Source organism: Lissotriton helveticus, chromosome 11, assembly GCF_964261635.1.
Source record: "Lissotriton helveticus chromosome 11, aLisHel1.1, whole genome shotgun sequence".
Lineage (NCBI taxonomy): Eukaryota > Metazoa > Chordata > Amphibia > Caudata > Salamandridae > Lissotriton > Lissotriton helveticus.
In genome coordinates this window covers 401,348,835-401,367,943 of record NC_136072.1, presented here as the reverse complement: position 1 = coordinate 401,367,943, position 19,109 = coordinate 401,348,835, and the positions used below count along the sequence as shown (strand labels likewise).

Below are 19,109 nucleotides of genomic sequence, written 5' to 3'. Positions count from 1 at the left end.
GGTGGCGTCTTTGAGGGCGGTCATGTTGTCTGTGGTCTGGTCGAGCAGCCAGGCTTTCTCGAGGGTGCGGCAGTTCTTCTTGGAGTCCTTGAGTTCGTCGGTGAACCAGGAGGCTTTCTTGCTTCTGGGTCTGCTGGGCGGGTTCTTTAGTGGCGCGAGGTCGTCAGCGCAGGCGGTCAGCCACTGCGTAAGGTTGCGTGCTGCTTTGTTGGGGTTTGTTGTGCTTGCGGGTGAGTTCTGGCTGAGGGAGGTGGTGAGCTGCTCGGCGGTGATCTTGCTCCAGCTCCTGCGAGGAACCTGTTGCGGGTGGTGGTGGGTCGTGGTTCTTTTGAAGCTGAAGTGGACGCAGCTGTGGTCGGTCCAGTGAAGTCCGGTGGAGTGGCTGAAGGTGATGTGCTTGCTGGATGAGAAGACGGGATCAAGCGTGTGGCCGGCGTAGTGGGTGGGGGTGTTGACCAGTTGCTTGAGTCCGAGGTTGTCCAGCAGGGCGGCGGTGTTGCGGTCCTTGTTGTTCTCCAGGTGGAAGTTGAGGTCCCCTAGGAGGATGTAGTCAGTGGAGCGGAGGGCGTGCGGGCTGATGAAGTCTGTGATGTCTTCGCTGAATTGTGTCCGTGGTCCCGGGGGTCTGTAGACAAGGGTGCCTCTGAGGGTCGTCTTTTATTTTATTTTATTTTATGTGCTTCTATAGCGCATGAATAGACCCCCGTAGGGGTATCTCCGCGCTTTGCCATAAAGAAGGAGCAAGTACTGTACCAGGTCATTGCAGAGAATTGCTGGGGCATGAGGGGTGATTAACTACTGGTGAAAAGGTGAGTTTTAAGGGTTTTTCGGAAGGACAAGTGGTTGGTAATGTGTTTTAATGTAAGAGGAAGGGAATTCCAAAGAGCTGGTCCAGCGTGTGCCAGAGCACGGCCTCCTTGTCGGGATTTCTTTATTTTAGGGATCTGTAATAACTGGAGGTTACTGGAACGTAGCGAGCGGCCTGGGACATAGGGTAAAAAGGCCTTTGTGAGGTATTTTGGGCCATTTCCTAACAAGCATTTATGAATAGTACACAAAATTTTAAACTTGGTGCGTTGCCGCACTGGCAGCCAATGAAGTTCAGCCAGTAGAGGTCGGGAGGGGGTCCTAGATGGTACGTTAAGGACTAACCTCGCCGCCGTGTTTTGGAATACTTGTAGTTTGTTAAATTGGCCTTCATTGGTTGATAAAAGGAGGCCATTACAGTAGTCCAATCTACTGATAACTAGTGCCTGGACTAGGGTCTTTCTATGGTTGTCGGAAAGATAGGGGGACACCCTTCGCAATAGTCCAATGGCCCTAAAGCATGTACCGGCAACTTGGTTGACATGATCTTTAAATGTCAGGGATTGATCGAATAGCACTCCCAAGTTTTTCACGGTCTGCTTTGGGATGGGAACTGGTCTTTGGATCGGTGTGTATCTGGAAGTGGAGATACACGGCGGCGGCGAAGGTGTCGTTGGAGTCGGTCGTGATGCGGATGGTGTTCTTGTGTACGATGGCGATGCCTCCTCCAGTCTGGTTGACGCGGTCTCTCCGGATGATCTTGTATCCGTCTGGGATGGCGATGTCGATGTCGGGTGATGAGGAGGCGTTCATACGTGAAAGACTCTAGAACAACATAGGAGTGACGAAAAATATAAAAGAAACCAACCCAAGGTGGTCTTGTTCGGGTATATAGTTTCCAAATATATAAAGAAAAGGAGAAAAAGAGAAAAAGGAGATACACAATATAAGGGTGAAATGACTAAGTGAAAAGCAAATTTTGTTCAAAAGTAGAACCCTCACTCATCAACACAGTTGATGACATGCTTCATCATAGGGTTCCACCAAGGACACCGAATGTCTCCCTGGTGTGCTGCCACGCCTGGATTACAGCGGAGCTGGTATGTAGAGGATGTGTAAAATGGTGCTCAGAGGGATAAGTGAATTAAAAGATGGCGGACTGAACTCCAACGAAACTTTAATAAAGAGTCAGACCACGATCGTTAAAAGCAAGTGATTCGGACACTAATGGCAATGAGTTTGAGCCAAATGTATCCTGTGAGGTGTGTAGGTCGACATGTTTCTGCTTATAATCGCTAGCTCAGCAAAGCTTTCATCAGGAGCAGAAAATTAAAATAAATCCTCCCCAGGCGGTATACGCACCCTAAGACGTACCCTAACCTTGGGGATGTCTGTGCATGTAGAGGTAAACTCACGGTTTTTACCTGATGTAGGTAGTCTCAGAATCAAGAACCCCTTACTATGCACATCTTACCGCCCTATCGCTCTCCTGAACACAGATGCAAAAATCTACACTAAAATTCTGGCAAACCGACTAGAACCATATCTGCCCAGCCTGGTCAACCCAGATCAGGTGGGGTTCATCCTACAGCAACAGTGAGCGGACAACACACGCTGGGTGGTTTACTACTAGAAAAAGGTCTGCGCCGGGATATCCCTGCTTGTCTACTCACTTTAGATGCTTAAAAAGCATTTTATCGCGTTGACTGGGATTTTCTGCAGGCAGTGCTCCAGCAAATAGGACTGGGCCCAGTTATGGTCTCTAGAAAAATGGCCTCTTAACCCACTCCCCAAGTTCGGATTAGGGTCAAGGTCCGGTTCACCGAGCACATACATATATATAGGGGCACCAGAAAGGGTAGCCCTTTCTCGCCCCTACTTTTTGCCCTAGTGGTAGAGCCACTGGCAATCGCTATCAGACAGGCAGGAGACATCAAGGGCAACCCCTTTGGGGGCAGTGAACATAAAGTAGCACTATTCGCTGACGATCTCTTACTTATCCTGACAGATCCCAGGAACTCTCTGACCATGCTGATATCACTGCTTAGGTCCTTTGAGGTGATCTCAGGATTTAGAATCAATCTGGACAAGTCCCGGGTATTGAACCTATTGATCCCTGGGGAAGACATGCCGGTCTTGCAAACGCTCAAAACTTTTCAAAGGACTTCACATTCCCTTCCCTATCGACAGGGACAGAGGCAAACTGGCAAGAGTGTAGGAAATCAACTTTATAAGACCTAAGAACTTGGAAATCTCTCTCAATCTCTCGGCTTGGCCGGATTAACGCAGTTAAAATGTCCATATTGTCGACAATACAATGCATATTCCAAATACTGCCAACCCCCACACCACAAGCAGACGTAATGCGTCTGCAGCGCAAAATCACTGCTTTCATTTGGGGTAGGAAACATCAGAGATTTACCAATAAACTCTTTTTGCTTCCTAGGGATGGGGGCGAGGGTGTCTGGCATGCCTCAGCATTCCAGAGTGCTATCCGGCACGACACCTCTCATTCATCTCAGAGTGGGTGGTCCACAAAAGTGAGAAATACTGGTTCCACATGGACCGGGCGATGCCCTGCAGGCCACTTTGGGACCTGGACTGGTCTTCGCGGCCTGCCTGGACACGTTGTGCTCACATAGCCATTCCCACGAAAACAGTGTTAGACCTTTGGGACAAAGTCGCAGTAAAGGGCCTTACCTCCTTTCCTTCCCCCAACACACCTCTGGCACACATCCCCGACTTTCCCCCTGACCTACAGTCGCATTCCTTCGCGGCGTGGAGAGAAGGTGAATGCCGTACGATTTAAGATCTCTTTGAGGGAGAAACGTTCAAAATTTTCGACCAGTTCAAACATAGTTTTCACTTACCTGATTAGGCCAGATTACAATATTAGCCAAAACCCCGCTGGTTGCTGACACCTCTAAACATGCAAGTGGCTACACGCCACTTACCTGGTTTGAATCATTAGTACGCTCTAATGAGGGCTCACGAGGCCTGATCTCTCGCACCTACCAGGTACTACAACGCTCTACCCCAATCAGACTTCACTCATACCAAACACAATGGCACATAGACACTACAGAGGAGAATCCCCTGAAACAATGGGAACAGCTATGGCATGACATACTTAAAATATACATGAGCATACCCCAGTGGGAAACTGCTTACAAGCTCATGACAAGGAGGTACTACACTCCTCAGCGCCTGCAACAGATGTCCGCTGCCTCCTCGCCCTCTTGTTGGCGCTCCCAGTCAGTGGCTGGGGACTTCATTCATATCTGGTGGTCCTGCCCCTCGCAGACCCTTTACTGGAAGCAAATCCTATGTCACATTAAAGGCACTATTGGCTTCCCCATACCGAACACTTTTGCTGTGGTTATATAGTGAATACGGCCCCTGACACTCACCGCCTTGACTCACTCTAATTGGCATCTTATTACACAAATGCTTGGCACAGCTAAACAATTACTAACCCTCCATTGGAAGAAGCACTCTGCATCTTCCATCGCCCTAAGGTTTACCAGCTCTGGCATGGTATAGCGAAGAAACTTCTCTTGTGCCGGATACCACACACAGAAACCAAAGTCACACGTATTTGGCAGCTACTGGTCGATCACTTCTCTAGACTGGAGCATGCCTGCTCCACTTCCCCCCCCCTTCTGCTCCAAGCCCACCAGCTACTTGAAGACATGTCACTGTTCCTGAGTACTGAAACACTACAGAAGAATCCCTAGAAGCCTCAATGACCCCATTTGAGATAGGCCTGTCCTCCTCCTGGCCCTCTTTTTCTTTTCCTTTTTTCCCTCCCTTCCACAATTCTTTCTTCTTCTTCCTTCTTGTTTACCTACAGCCCACAGCTATTGCTTCACCAGCACAGCACGGTTATGACCTAAGTCGCAATGATATTATATGCAAAATGAACACTATTTATGTTTCTACCATGCTTGTGTAGCCTTTAATGCAAGAGTTATACTTGTGCACCGCTTGTTATATGTGTCCATGCTGTGGTACAAGTTTTCAAACTTTCAATAAACAGATTTGAAAAGAAAGAAAAGTGATAAAGACCTAAAGCCGTGGGACAGCTTGGAAGAGTGTATAAGACAACTGAAGACTGTTCAAAATTGAGTTGCAGCTGGTTTACGAAGCAGTAAATCTGTCAACCAATGATTGCTTTTTTTCTCTCCATACGGCTTTCTGATAAGATGTTTGACACTTTGAGAAGACATTGTTGCCATCGGCATTTCAGTTTCTGACATTGTCTTTTCAACTCTGACAGTCTGGGACTGAATAATTTATAGGTGGCTCTGAGATCCTGTTTTGTTTCCTCATATTTTTGTAGTGCCAACTTTTGTTATGTGGTGGCAGAATTTCCCTATAAGAGATTCTGGGTCATTGTTGTGTAGTGCTTTGCATTAACCCGCACTACATAGTTGTTAAAGTCGGTTCTTTGGGATGTAGATTAAATGTAAGTTTTTCTTGACTATTATCAGGGTGGAGGTAACAACACGACTTCAGGAGACAAAGGAATGATCCAAGCACATCTGAGGTTCTACTTCCTGTTATCTTTTTTAGGTCAATTACAAGCTTTAGTGATCACCAAAGTGTTCATTATTTCGATTAGGTGTGCAGCGGAATGGTAGTCGGATCCACCTAACATATGTTCAAATCACCAATAAACTGCATTTTGGTTTGCAGGTGTAAGGCCAGTTAAGAATTTTTTCTAGGAATCTAGAGCTCTAGCCTGCCAGTCTTTACATTGTTGCAACAACGATGGTAGAGTGAAAAATAAATGAACATCTACAATCACAATTTAATAGAAGAGTAGGATAACTTTGAATCAGAGAGTGATGAGTTTATTAAATATTATTGATGACCCATAATCAACCCATGTATTATGGCTTTCAAACATTTTTGTACTAAAAGTACAATTTTCTGTTATCGCAGCACTGCCCCCAAAGTTTAGCTATGCAAATGAGCAAAATCTTTCCTTCTAACCTGTCACCATTGTACCATACCATCACACTCACCTTTGGGGTATTGATTTATGAAAAAAGGTATTCACGTAGCTTGTTGAAGTGCAACTGCATGAGCAAATTACTATTATAAAACCCTCCCATTTCCATTTCTACAAAAACATGGTGATAGTCGATTTTTCCTATGTATATGGAAAATTGGCTTCAGGTAAAATCGAGATTTGTGGTAAAACACATTAGAACATTGAACTAAGGTACTGGAGACAGTGAGGTAGCTGCATTCCAGCGGTAATTTCACATAAGGGGATGCATGAAGAGTTCACAAAAAATGCAAAACGGACAACCATTACTGAGTCAGGGCTGACACCAGTCGGAATTTAAGAGACTGTGCTCTATTGTAGCTACCTTAAGAAATCCAACTGCACATCTCTAGCTAAATATAAACTGTTCTGACATCAGGTACCACCATCACCTTTGAAGCAAATGTTTCCCCCAGGCTTTGAGGCTCTCTCTCTGTCAGCTGGTGTTCATGTCTGCCATCTTCGTATTCATGAATATTCTCAAGCTTGGATGTAACTACCTTCCTTGACACTACTCCCTCTATTTTCTGGAAAGGAAGATTGAAAAGTTAGTTAGCCAAAACTGTTGAGCTTAGGCAAAAGAAATGCAGTGTTGGAGAAAAATGTGTGCCTAACAGGGACAGCAGTTGGGTCAATAAAAACAAGATAGCTATCTTCATTAAAGCTTTATCCAATAGCTACTTTATCTTCCTGCACACACACACTACCTAGAATAGCTCCTCAAACGCAAAACTGGAACTGGAATGGTTGAAAGTAGTTCACTCACCAGGCTTTAGGTGGGACGGAATTCCAGCAGCAGGACCTGCAGGGTCATCACCATCACTAGAAGTGATGTGCTGGCAGATAGAGCTGCAAACCATGTTTGGTAGAAGTGGTTTGAAAAGTGATAAGGGAGGGGCGTGGCCAAGCCGCTAATGGAGTGAGACACACACTCTAGTGTCTCCGTACCCCTGCGGCCCGTACCCGGCTAATACTCCAGCATCTAAGTTGGTGGACCCCCACCGAGGATCGCCCGGGCAACAGAAGAGGCAGTTGGTGGCACAGGAGCTGAAAACGTCTCCTTAGCTCTCCGGAGACTGATCTAGCCGTGGCAGCTGGGGTCCCCGTCGGGTGGCGCCCACCATCTTGAGGCCTGCCGTGGCGTTGTGGAGCCTCGGGGTCTCCCTACCTGCCATCTCACGGCTCCAGCAGGTCCTCTCGGCGGCTGGTGAAAACAACCGAAACACATCTCCGCCCTTGCTGGCTGGCCGGGACCCTCGACCTGGACCTCATGGTGCCCTATCTATTCACTTTGGTGCCCCGTGGCAGATCCGGGTGGGAGGACCACCTGGCCACAGCCCTGTGGGAGAGAGAGTGAGGGAGCCGAGGTCTTGGGCTCCGCATGAGGCCAAGGGGTGGGGCCGGGCCAGCGCCGCTGCCAAGCAGCAAAACTTTTGGGCCTTGCTCGGCCTGAAGCACTGCCTCTCCATGCTACACTACTGATAAACGGCAAGTGCTTCAGCTACTTGGGGACCTTAATCGCCGCTGCGGACCACCCCTCTGCCTCCACTGAAGGATTTTGGCAAGTGTCTGTCCCTTCTGCTCCTGACTGATGCTGTCTTTGAGGCCCCAGTACTGCTTGCCACAACCTACCAGCGAAAACACCTCCTTCAAATGGGGTCACAGGTGGGGAGCCAGCTACTCCGTGGGTACTGGCGGTGTGGCTCCCACTGCCCATGGGCAGCGACTGGGAAAGGGGCATGAACCCACTGCAGGACTCTGGAGGCTCTCAACAGCTGGGATGCCTTGTGATACCCTAGCCACATCCTAGACGTAAGGGGCAATCAGATATGGGTATTCCAGGACTAGAATGGAGTTTCTTGGCCCTGTTGGCCTATAACTTTAGTTGTTCTTTTCTTGCCTTTCCCCATCTTTCTCTTTCCTACACTCACGGGAGGCCGTGGGTGGAGGATGGGTCTTTCATAGGTTACTCTTCCTTCACGCTGGGTCTTACTCATGACTTATTGCCACTCTTAGCTACTACTACAATCCTTGGCAAGCTCTCCTGGGACTTCCACGCTCCCTCCCCCATATGGATGACGTTCCTGAGACTCACTATACATGCAAACAGATGCCGCCGGAAAGTGCTCACCAGCTCCGGGAAATATGCATCTACAGGCCAGTCCTATGTTGGTGGAAATTCCCCATATCCTTGACAATGGGTATCCCCTGTTGTATTAAATATCTCAATGTGAGAGGTCTTAATGTCCCCAACAACAGGCGTCAGGTCTGGCGATATTTATTTAACCAAGAACCAGACATTATTTTCCTACAAGAGACCCACCTTTTGCAATCCGACACGTCGAATGGCTCATCCTAAGTACCCGGCACAATTCTGGGCATCTTCCCCAACTAAAACGGCTGGGGTTGCAATTCAATGCAAAGCGGGACTCTAGCTACAGGGATCGCGGGTGGTGAGGGACAGGATGGAAGGATTTTAAAAATTGTGATTCACCATAACACACAACCCCTCACCCTGCCTAATGTGTACACCCCTAAACAGGCATAGGACCCCTACCTCAGAAATTTGTCGAAAGAACAGGTGTCACAAGGAGGGGATCGACTAATTCCGGGGGGTGGGGGGAGGTGGACTTTAATTTGGTTTGAGACCCTGACCCTGTTCGACATCCTTCCATGGTACAGGGAGAATGTCTTCAGCACTGAAGAGGGCCCTCATGGATCTAGGACTAACAGACGACTGGTGATACCAATTACCAGACACACAAGACTACACTTACTACTCACATGTTCACTGCTCAGACTCCTGCATCAACCACTTTTTCCTCCCCAGTCCACTCACATGAGACCTAGAATCTGCCCTTATCCCAAATATCTCCATATCAAATCACACCCATCGGGAACTGGTTTTGCAAGGACACGCCAACAGGACACAACCCCGATAGCGATTACCGCCCCCCATATTCTACGCGACCCAGTCGATGTGGCTGAGATACGGTGGGTGATCTTGGCGTACTTTGCCTCTAACAATATACCTGAAACCCCGCACTTTATCATTTCAGATGCCTTTAAGGTGGTAACCTGGAGCGCCATCACTTCAATTGCGATGGAGCGCATACGAAAGGCCCGACTGGTTGAAAGCGTCTTGGTTAGTGACATCAAGGCGCTGGAGCGACTGGATCTTTCGGCGCCCTCGAGAAGCCACGACCTATACTCCGGGGCCAGCTTAGGGCGCACCGGGCAAACAAGGCACTGAAGCAGAGATACTATGAAGGAGGGAACAAAGTGGGATCAGTCCTCGCCTGTCGACTAAATAATGCAGACAGCAAGGGCACACATCGTAAAAGGTTAAAAGGGCAGAGGATACTTGGGCTACCTCGAAACGCAACGAACAACAGGCGTTCTACACCTTCTCCACTGCACTAAACGTGAAAGACTCTAGAACAACATGGGAGTGACCAAAAATATAAAAGAAACCAACCCAAGGTGATCTTGTTCAGGTATATAGTTTCCAAATATATAAAGAAAAGGAGAAAAAGAGAAAAAGGAGATACACAATATAAGGGTGAAATGACTAAGTGAAAAGCAACTTTTGTTAAAAAGTAGAACACTTACTCATCAACATAGTTGATGACATGCTTCATCATAGGGTTCCACCAAGAAGATCAAATGTCTCCCTGGTGTGCTGCCACGCCTGGATTACAGCGGAGCTGGTATGTAGAGTACATGTAAAATGGTGCTCAGAGGGATAAGTGAATTAAAAGATGGCGGACTGAACTCCAACGAAACTTTAATAAAGAGTCAGACCACGATTGTTAAAAGCAAGTGATTCGGACACTAATGGCAATGAGTTTGAGCCAAATGTATCCTGTGAGGTGTGTAGGTCGACATGTTTCTGCTTGTAATCGCTAGCTCAGCAAAGCTTTCATCAGGACCAGAAAATAAAAATAAAAACTCCCCAGGCGGTATACGCACCCTAAGGCGTACCCTAACCTTGGGGATGTCTGTGCATGTAGAGGTAAACTCACGGTTTTACCCGATGTAGGTAGTCTCAGAATCAAGACCCCCTCACTATGCACATCTTACCGCCCTATCGCTCTCCTGAATACAGATGCAAAAATCTACACTAAAATTCTGGCAAACCGACTAGAACCGTATCTGCCCAGCCTGGTCAACACAGATCAGGTGGGGTTCATCCTACAGCAACAGTGAGTGGACAAAACACGCTGGGTGGTTTCCTACTAGAAAAAGGTCTGCGCCGGGATATCCCTGCTTGTCCACTCATTTTAGATGCTGACTGGGATTTTCTGCAGGCAGTCCTCCAGCAAATAGGACTGGGCCCAGTTATGGTCTCTAGAAAAATGGCCTCTTACACCACTCCCCAAGTTCGGATTAGGGTCAAGTTCCGGTTCACCGAGCACATACATATATATAGGGGCACCAGAAAGGGTAGCCCTTTCTCGCCCCTACTTTTTGCCCTAGTGGGAGAGCCACTGGCAATCGCTATCAGACAGGCAGGAGACATCAAGGGCAACCTACATAAAGTAGCACTATTCGCTGATGATCTCTTACTTATCCTGACAGATCCCAGGAACTCTCTGAGCATGCTGATATCACTGCTTAGGTCCTTTGAGGTGATCTCAGGATTTAGAATCAATCTGGACAAGTCCCGGATATTGAACCTATTGATCCCTGGGGAAGACATGCCGGTCTTGCAAACGCTCAACACTTTTCAAAGGACTTCACATTCCCTTCCCTATCGACAGGGACAGAGGCAAACTGGCCAGAGTGTAGGAAATCAGCTTTATAAGACCTAAGAACTTGGAAATCTCTCTCAATCTTTTGGCTTGGCCGGATTAACGCAGTTAAAATGTACATATTGCCGACAATACAATGCATATTCCAAATACTGCCAACCCCCATACCACAAGCAGACATAATGCGTCTGCAGCGCAAAATCACTGCTTTCATTTGGGGCAGGAAATGTCAGAGATTTACCAATAAACTCCTTTTGCTTCCTAGGGATGGGGGTGGGGGTGTCTGGCATGCCTCAGCATTCCAGAGTACTATCCAGCACGACACCTCTCATTCATCTCAGAGTGGGTGGTCTGCAAAAGTGAGAAACACTGGTTCCACATGGACCGGGCGATGCCCTGCAGGCCACTTTGGGACCTGGACTGGTTTTCGCGGCCTGCCCGGACACGTAGTGCTCACATAGCCATTCCCACGAAAACAGTGTTAGACCTTTGGGACAAAGTCGCAGTAAAGGGCCTTACCTCCTTTCCTTCCCCCAGCACACCTCTGGCACGCATCCCCGACTTTCCCCCTGACCTACAGTCCCATTCCTTCGCAGCGTGGAGAGAAGGTGAATGCCGTACGATTTAAGATCTCTTTGAGGGAGAAACGTTCAAAATTTTCGACCAGTTCAAACACAGTTTTCACTTACCTGATGAGGCCAGATTACAATATTAGCCAAAACCACGCTGGTTGCTGACACCTCTAAACATGCAAGTGGCTAATCGGCCACTTACCTGCTTTGAATCATTAGTATGCTCTAATGAGGGCTCACGAGGCCTGATCTCTCGCACCTACCAGGTACTACAACGCTCTACCCCAATCAGACTCCACTCATACCAAACACAATGGCACGTTGGCACTACATAGGAGAATCCCCTGAAACAATGGGAACAGCTATGGCACGACATACTTAAAATATACATAAGCATACCCAAGCGGAAAACTGCTTACAAGCTAATGACAAGAAGGTACTACACTCCTCAGCGCCTGCAACAGATGTTCCCTGCCTCCTCGCCCTCTTGTTGGCGCTCCCAGTCAGTGGCTGGGGACTTCATTCATATCTGGTGGTCCTGCCCCTCGCAGACCCTTTACGGTAAGCAAATCCTACGTCACATTAAAGGCACTATTGGCTTCCCCATACCGAACACTTTTGCTGTGGTTATATAGTGAATACGACCCCTGACACTCACCGCCTTGACTCACTCAATTGGCATCTTATTACACAAATGCTTGGCACAGCTAAACAATTACTAACCCTCCATTGGAAGAAGGATTAGTTACTTACCTGTAATCCTAGTTCTCTTCCAGGGGTATCCTCATCAAAGTCATAAGCATTAGAATATTCCCGCCCATGCGCGGGACCCCATAAACATTATATTATATGTGCCCCACATATATAAATCCATATATATATAAACACATATATATAAATATATATATAAATAAGCAATTGCAGCCTAAAAAACACCAGAGCTGAATTCTGCTGTAAAGAATTTCCATAAACCATGAAGAAACATGCATTATAAACATGAAAGACAACAACAGCCTTGTTTTAGAACTGTTTTAATGCTCAGAAAGCAGTGGAAATTCTCATGAAACACTGAAAGCATAGGAAGCTCCCAGGCTGCATTGCAAAACTACAGTCTAAAAAGACTGAAAAGCTAACCTGCATCAACATGCAGCAAACTGACACTGTGCCTTTAAGGCACCCATGGCCCCCAGCTTCCCATCATGCCTCAGGGGTGACAGTTAGGTCAGTTGTTCTTTGTGGAGACTGAAAAAACCATGAAACATTCAGGTTAACCATATCTCCAACATAAAATAATCCTTTGCCCGGGGAGGCGGGAGGGTTGCTAATGACTTTGATGAGGATACCCCTGGAAGAGAACTAGGATTACAGGTAAGTAACTAATCTTTCTCTTCCAGGGGATCCTCATCAATAGTCATAAGCATTAGAATAGAATAGTGAGCCTCACCTCATCTCCCTGCGGGCAAAGGAATAATGAAAAACAGTAATATCAATACTAAGCCTAGAAAAAAACTAAGCGTGTACAGGCCGCTGGCTACCCAAATAGATTCCTCAAAGAGGCTTGTCCTACTTGTGTATCAGTCCTGGAAACAGATTCAAGACAGTAATTCCTTGTAAAGGTATGAACTGATCTCCAGGTTGCAGCCTTGCAAATCTCAGACATAGGGACATCATGTAAGAAAGCTACTGTGGCCGCTTTCCCCCTAGTAGAGTGTGCTTTAGGTGACAACAGTAAAGGCTTGCCCGCCAGCTGATAAGCCAGTTTAATACAGGAAACAATCCATCTGGAGATGGATCTTTTGGCAGCTGGAAAGCCTGTTCTCATTGAACCATAGTTGACAAAGAGCTGATCCGTCGTCGTAATACTTTTGGTATTTTCCAAATAAAACTTAAGCACTCTCTTGAGATCCAAAGAGTGCAGAGACCGCTCAGCAGGGGTCGTAGGGTTTGGAAAAAAGGATGGAAGAGAAATGGACTGATTAACATGAAAATCAGAGACCACTTTAGGTAAAAAGGATGGATGTGCTCTTAAGATTACTCTGTTGTGGTGGAAAACAGTGTAGGGTTCTTTTGTACACAGCGCTTGTATCTCACTTACTCTTCGCGCTGATGTAATTGCCACCAAGAATGCAACCTTCCAAGAGAGGTGTTGCAATGAGGCCTTGTGGATGGGCTCAAAAGGAGACCCCATCAATTTGGATAGAACCAGGTTCAACTCCCAAGGAGGAGAAGGATTCCGTACAGGGGGATAGACTTTCTTCAACCTCTAAAGGAAATCCTTGACCACTGGAACTTGAAAGAAAGAAGTTTGGCTTGGTGATTTCCTATACGCTACAATGGCTGACAGCTGCACTCTAATGGAAGCATACTTCAACCCAGATGTTGCTAGGGAAAGGAGGTATGGTAGAACAACCTCCTCCTGCCCCGTAGTAGGGTAAAGATGACGCTCCCTGCACCACATATAAAACCTCTTCCACTTGAACGCACAAGACGCTCTTGTGGAAGGCCTCTTAGCTTCTTTTAAAATGTGCATACATTCAGGAGGTAGGTTCAGATGTCCGTACTGCAAGACTTCAGGAGCCGTGCTGTCAGGTTCAGTGACGGGAGGTTGGGATGCAGAATCCTCCCGTTCATTTTGCTCAACAGGTCTGGTCTGCAAGGCAGCCGTTTGTGTGGACACGCAGACAGATGAAGAAGGTCCGGGTACCACCACTGCCGTGGCCAGTCTGGAGCTATTAGAATCATCTCCATGTTCGACCTGAGGAGCTTGGAAACCACCTTTGGGATCAGCGATAGGGGAGGAAATGCGTAAGCAAATGTCCCTGACCAATCCATCAACAGAGCATTCCCCTGCGTCCCAGGCAGGTGGAATCTGGACGCAAAGGCATTTTCTGTTTTCGTCATCTGCAAACAAGTCTATAGCTGGACGACCCCAACAACGAAAAAGCTCGTCTACTACCTCGTCGTTTAGCACCCAGTCTGGCTGATCTTCGAAGTGCCTGCTGAGTGCGTCTGCCTTGACGTTTAACTCGCCTGTAAGGTGCACTGCTACCACTGAGAGATTCCGAGCGAGAAGCCAGTGCCAGATCGCCTGTGACTCCAGGGAGGGAGGGCTTGACCGTGTGCCTCCTTGTTTGTTCATATGGAACATGGTGATTGTATTGTCCATCTGAACCAGGACAGAGTTGGTCTTGATCGCTGGAAGAAAAGCTTTGAGAGCAAGATGCACCGCTCGGAGCTCCAGCATGTTGATATGGTAGGTCTGGTCTTGCGCCGACCACCGACCTTGAATCTGAAGGCACCCCATGTGTGCCCCCCAGCCTTCAAGAGAAGTGTCTGTCACTATTGACTGCGTTGGGAGAGGCTGATGAAAAGGTACTCCGACTAGAACATTCTGCGGTCGAGTCCACCATTTGATGGAAGCCTTCGCTGCTTGGGGTAGACTGATCCGGTCCTCCAACGTCCTGTCGCTTGGTCCCATTGGTCCTCCAGGGCCTGCTGTAAAGGAGGCATTCTCAACCTGGCGTTCGGTATGAGAAAGATGCATGACGGCATGGAACCTAGCAGGGAGGCAACCTGTCGGACTGTTGGGTTTCGAGACTCGAGCAGAACTCTGCCCTTCTGCCGCATAGAAAAAAGTCTCTCCTCCGAAGGAAACGCTTTTCCCAATTTTGTGTCCAGAACGGAGCCTAGGTAGTGGATGGACTGTGTTGGCCGCTGGACTGACTTCTCCATGTTGACGTGGAGCCCGAGTTTGTGCAACTGGTGCAGGCAAAGCTGGAAATCGTTTGCTACCTGTGCTGGAGATGGACCTTTTATGAGCCAGTCGTCCAGGTACGGATAGATGAAAAGACCTTTTTTGTGAAGAAAGCTGCCACCACTGCCATGCATTTGGTGAAGACTCGTGGTGCGGACTTGAGCCCGAAGGGCAGCACTTTGTACTGGTAATGTTTGTTGCCTATCACAAACCTCAAGTACTTTCGATGACGCAGTGCAATCGGGATGTGAAAGTATGCATCTTGCGGATCCACCGAACACATCCAATCCCCGACTTGAAGATGTGGACATATTTGGTGAAGAGGTAGCATGCAGAACTTTTCCTTGACTATGACCTTGTTTAGAAGACGAAGGTCTAGGATGGGTCTGAACTTGTCCTCCTGATCTCTTTTGGGAACAAGAAAATATCTGGAGTAGACTCCTTTTCCTCTTTGAGAGGGAGGTACTTCTTCTATAGCTCTTTTTTGCAGAAGAATTTTCACCTCTCTCCGGAGCAAGTCCAGCTGGTGGGGAAGAGATTTCTTCGGAGGAATGTTCTTTGGGAGCGCACGGAAACGTAGCGTGTATCCATTGTGCAGTATATTCAGCACCCAACGATCTTTTGTGATGCTGACCCACTCTGCCAGATGTTGTGAAGCACTTCCTCCCACTGGAGTGGGCAACGGCGCCAGAGGAAGCCACTGTTCAAGCCTTTCCTCCCCTCGCCGTGTTAGAGGACTGCTGGTGACCTCCTCTACTTCTGCCCGATTTGCCTCCTCGAAATTGGGTCTTGCCTTGACTCTTGTTTTGGGACCGTTGAGGGGTTTGAACCCTCTGTTGAGCCCCTCTGCCCTTGTTGGTCTTAAAGCGGCGCTTGAACTCCTTTTTCTTTTCTAGACCGACCGCTTTCACACTGTCCAGCTCGGTCTTCATTCGACTCAACTCGTCGTCAGCGTGTTCACCGAAGAGAGAGTAACCAGAAAAAGGAAGGTTTAAGATGCGTTGTTGTGCATCAGGCTTGAGGCCTGTAAGGCGCAGCCAAGAAGACCTCCTGGCACAAACTCCATGGGAATAAGAATGAGCCGTTTGCACTGCGCCGTCCGCCGCTGTGCTAATTATTTGGTTAGACACTAGGCAGCCTTCTGTCAGTGTCTCTTCAAAGTCCTTCTGGTCCTCTTTTGGCAGTTTGGACTTGAACCAATCCATGGAATCCCATAGGGCTCTATCATATCTACCTAATAGAGCGGCCACACTGGAGATCTTCAGGGAAGAAGAAGCAGAATTGCATACCTTTCGACCCCATGAGTCCTGTGATTTGCTGTCTTTGTCTGGTGGAACTGAGGAGGAGGCAGCCACTGCACGTGTCTTCCGAGCCGCTGCTACAATCACAGAGTCTGCTGGAGGGTCAGCTTTCACAAAGACTGGGTCGGAGTCAGCTGGTTTGTATTTTTTTTGTATGCGAGCTGGCACCGCCCTAATAGTCGCTGGAGTTAGAAAAATGCCTTTGACAGGATCCATAATTCCCGGGACCAAGGGTAGTAATGGACGTGAAACAGATTTTTGATGCAGCGTTTCAAAAATCACTGTCTTAGCCACTTGGGGGACAGACATTTCAATGTTCAGTTTCTTAGCCCCTCTCTGCAGGACATCTAGATAAGTGTTGATGTCGTCCACTGGAGAAACTCTGGAGATGGGGCTATCTGTAAGCGTGGGAGAATAATTTCTCCTGGAAGACCGGGTTGAGGAAGAAGAAGAAGAAGAAGAAGATGGAGTTCTTCGACTCCTGCGGTGAGCACCGTGCCTCCTTTCACATGATCTTCTTGGATGCTCTTCCCTTCTGGGAGAGCGAGATCTGGCTGGATCTTCCCTTCTGGGAGAACGAGCCTTGATCGGCTCTTCTCTTCTGGGAGAACGAGATCTGGATGTCCTCCTCACAGGCGATCTTTCTGCTTGGCGCCTGGGAGGGCTGCGTCTGTCCACTTCTGCCACCAATCTTTGGAGTGGAGACCTGTGCTCAGGACTGGCATACTGTCGCATCCGCTTGGCAGCCCCTGATTCTCGCCAACGATCCAACGGTTGGTTCCACCTAGGGGACAACCTCACCACTTCCGAAGAAGGATTTGCCCGTCGTAAAGGTGATCTATTGGCCGGACTTCTGGATCTTGAGGGTGATTTTGAGGAGCCAGAAGATGAAGAGGAGTGGCGCGAAGCCGATTCAGTCACCATAATCACAGAGTCCATTGCCGTCGAATCAGCCCTTTCATGAGGCCTCGACGTCGGGTGTTCTGACGTCGAATGCCTCGACGGTGACGAACGTTGGTCTCTCGGAGTCGAACAGTGCTGCATTGCCGACGATGGAACCCTCTCTCTCGACGTCGAAAACCTCTTGGGCGTCGACGGAGCAAGCAATCTCGGAGTCGAATGCCTCGACGGCGAGCGAAGCGAGGAATGATGGTCTCTCGACGCCGAACGGCGATGACCAGCCGATGACGGAGCTTCCTCTCTCAACGTCGATTGTCTATGCGACGACGGTGGAGGGGTATTGACCACCCTCGACGCCGACGAAGATCGCCTCCTCGACGCTGATCAATGTCTGGTTGTCGACGGCGGAGGGATCTTGGGCCTCGACGCCGATCGTCGCCTTGCTGATGACAGCAGAGGGGTCACACTTCTCGTCGCCGATCGTCCTCTGGATGACGACGGCGGAGGTGTAACGCCCCTCGACGCCGATCGTTGCCGGGTTGACGACGGCAGAGGGGTCTTCGTCCTCGACGCCGATCGTCGCCGAGTTGACAATGGCGGAGGGGTTATGGTCCTCGACGCCGATCGTCGCCTGGTTGATGACGGCAGAGGAGTCACCTTTCTCAACGCCGATCGTCACCCTGTTGACGATGGCGGAGGTGTGACCTCCCTCGTCGCCGATCGTCGCCTGGTTGACGACGGCGGAGGGGATTTCAACGACGGAGCTGGAATCCTCGACGTCGGCGACAAACATGATCTTCTTTTCGACGGCGAGCCCGCCGTCGACGGTCGTTTTTTCGATAAATGACCCACCGGTAGCTGTTTCTTCAACGCCGAGCCCGACGCTGAAGCTGAAGGACGTGAAGACTTGTCCCTTGAATGTGATCTAGCCCTCTTGAAGCCCTTCTTCACCGGAGATCTTCCTCTGGATGACCTTTGGGCTAGGCCATAAATGCGATTCCTCTCCCTGTCCTTAAGAGCTCTTTCTGACAGGAGCTCGCAGTGAGGACAGGTCTTTGGGTCATGATGATCAGGCAAACAAAGTATACAGACATCATGACTGTCTGTTTTAGCCTTCTTGTTGCCACAAGAAGGGCAGTTGTCAAAGAGTGAGGGCATTTTGAGTGAAAATGCCTCAAAAAAACTGTCAATAAAAGACAGATACTTACTTGACTTAATGTAAAATGTCAAAGTAAGCCAAACAAAATCAGAATATGAAGGAATTTTCAGACAGAAAGCCAGAAAAGAGTGGAGCTGAGTTACCAGGGTCCTTCCTGAAGGAGCCGGAAAGAACAACTGACCTAACTGTCACCCCTGAGGCATGATGGGAAGCTGGGGGTCATGGGTGCCTTAAAGGCACAGTGTCAGTTTGCTGCATGTTGATGCAGGTTAGCTTTTCAGTCTTTTTATACTGTAGTTTTGCAATGCAGCCTGGGAGCTTCCTATACTTTCAGTGTTTCATGAGAATTTCCACTGCTTTCTGAGCATTAAAACAGTTCTAAAACAAGGCTGTTGTTGTCTTTCATGTTTATAATGCATGCTTGTTCATGGTTTATGGAAATTCTTTACAGCATAATTCAGCTCTGGTGTTTATTAGGCTGCAATTGCTTATTTTTATATATATATATATATTTATATATATATATATATGGATATATATATGTGGGGCACATATAATATAATGTTTCCGGGGTCCCGCGCATGGGTGGGAATATTCTAATGCTTATGAATATTGATGAGGATCCCCTGGAAGAGAAGCACTCTGCATCTTCCATCGCCCTATGGTTTACCAGCTCTGGCATGGTATAGCGAAGAAACTTCTCTTGTGCCGGATACCACACACAGAAACCAAAGTCACACGTATTTGGCAGCTACTGGTCGATCACTTCTCTAGACTGGAGCATGCCTGCTCCACTCCCCCCCCCC

The 19,109-nt window shown here is 48.3% G+C and overlaps 1 protein-coding gene across 5 annotated transcripts in view; it reads right to left on the bottom strand.

Moving 5' to 3' along the window:
- Positions 1–19,109, bottom strand: part of DZIP1L (DAZ interacting zinc finger protein 1 like) — a 796,975-nt gene that overhangs the window by 390,587 nt on the left and 387,279 nt on the right. For 4 of the 5 annotated variants that reach the window (XM_078665844.1, XM_078665841.1, XM_078665843.1 and 1 more), the window contains exon 8: positions 6,256–6,390. The exons of the other annotated variant lie outside the window; for it this stretch is intronic. In XM_078665844.1, coding sequence (XP_078521970.1) covers positions 6,256–6,390 — 135 coding nt within the window. The remainder of the gene's footprint in view (positions 1–6,255; positions 6,391–19,109) is intronic. 5 annotated transcript variants of the gene reach the window in all.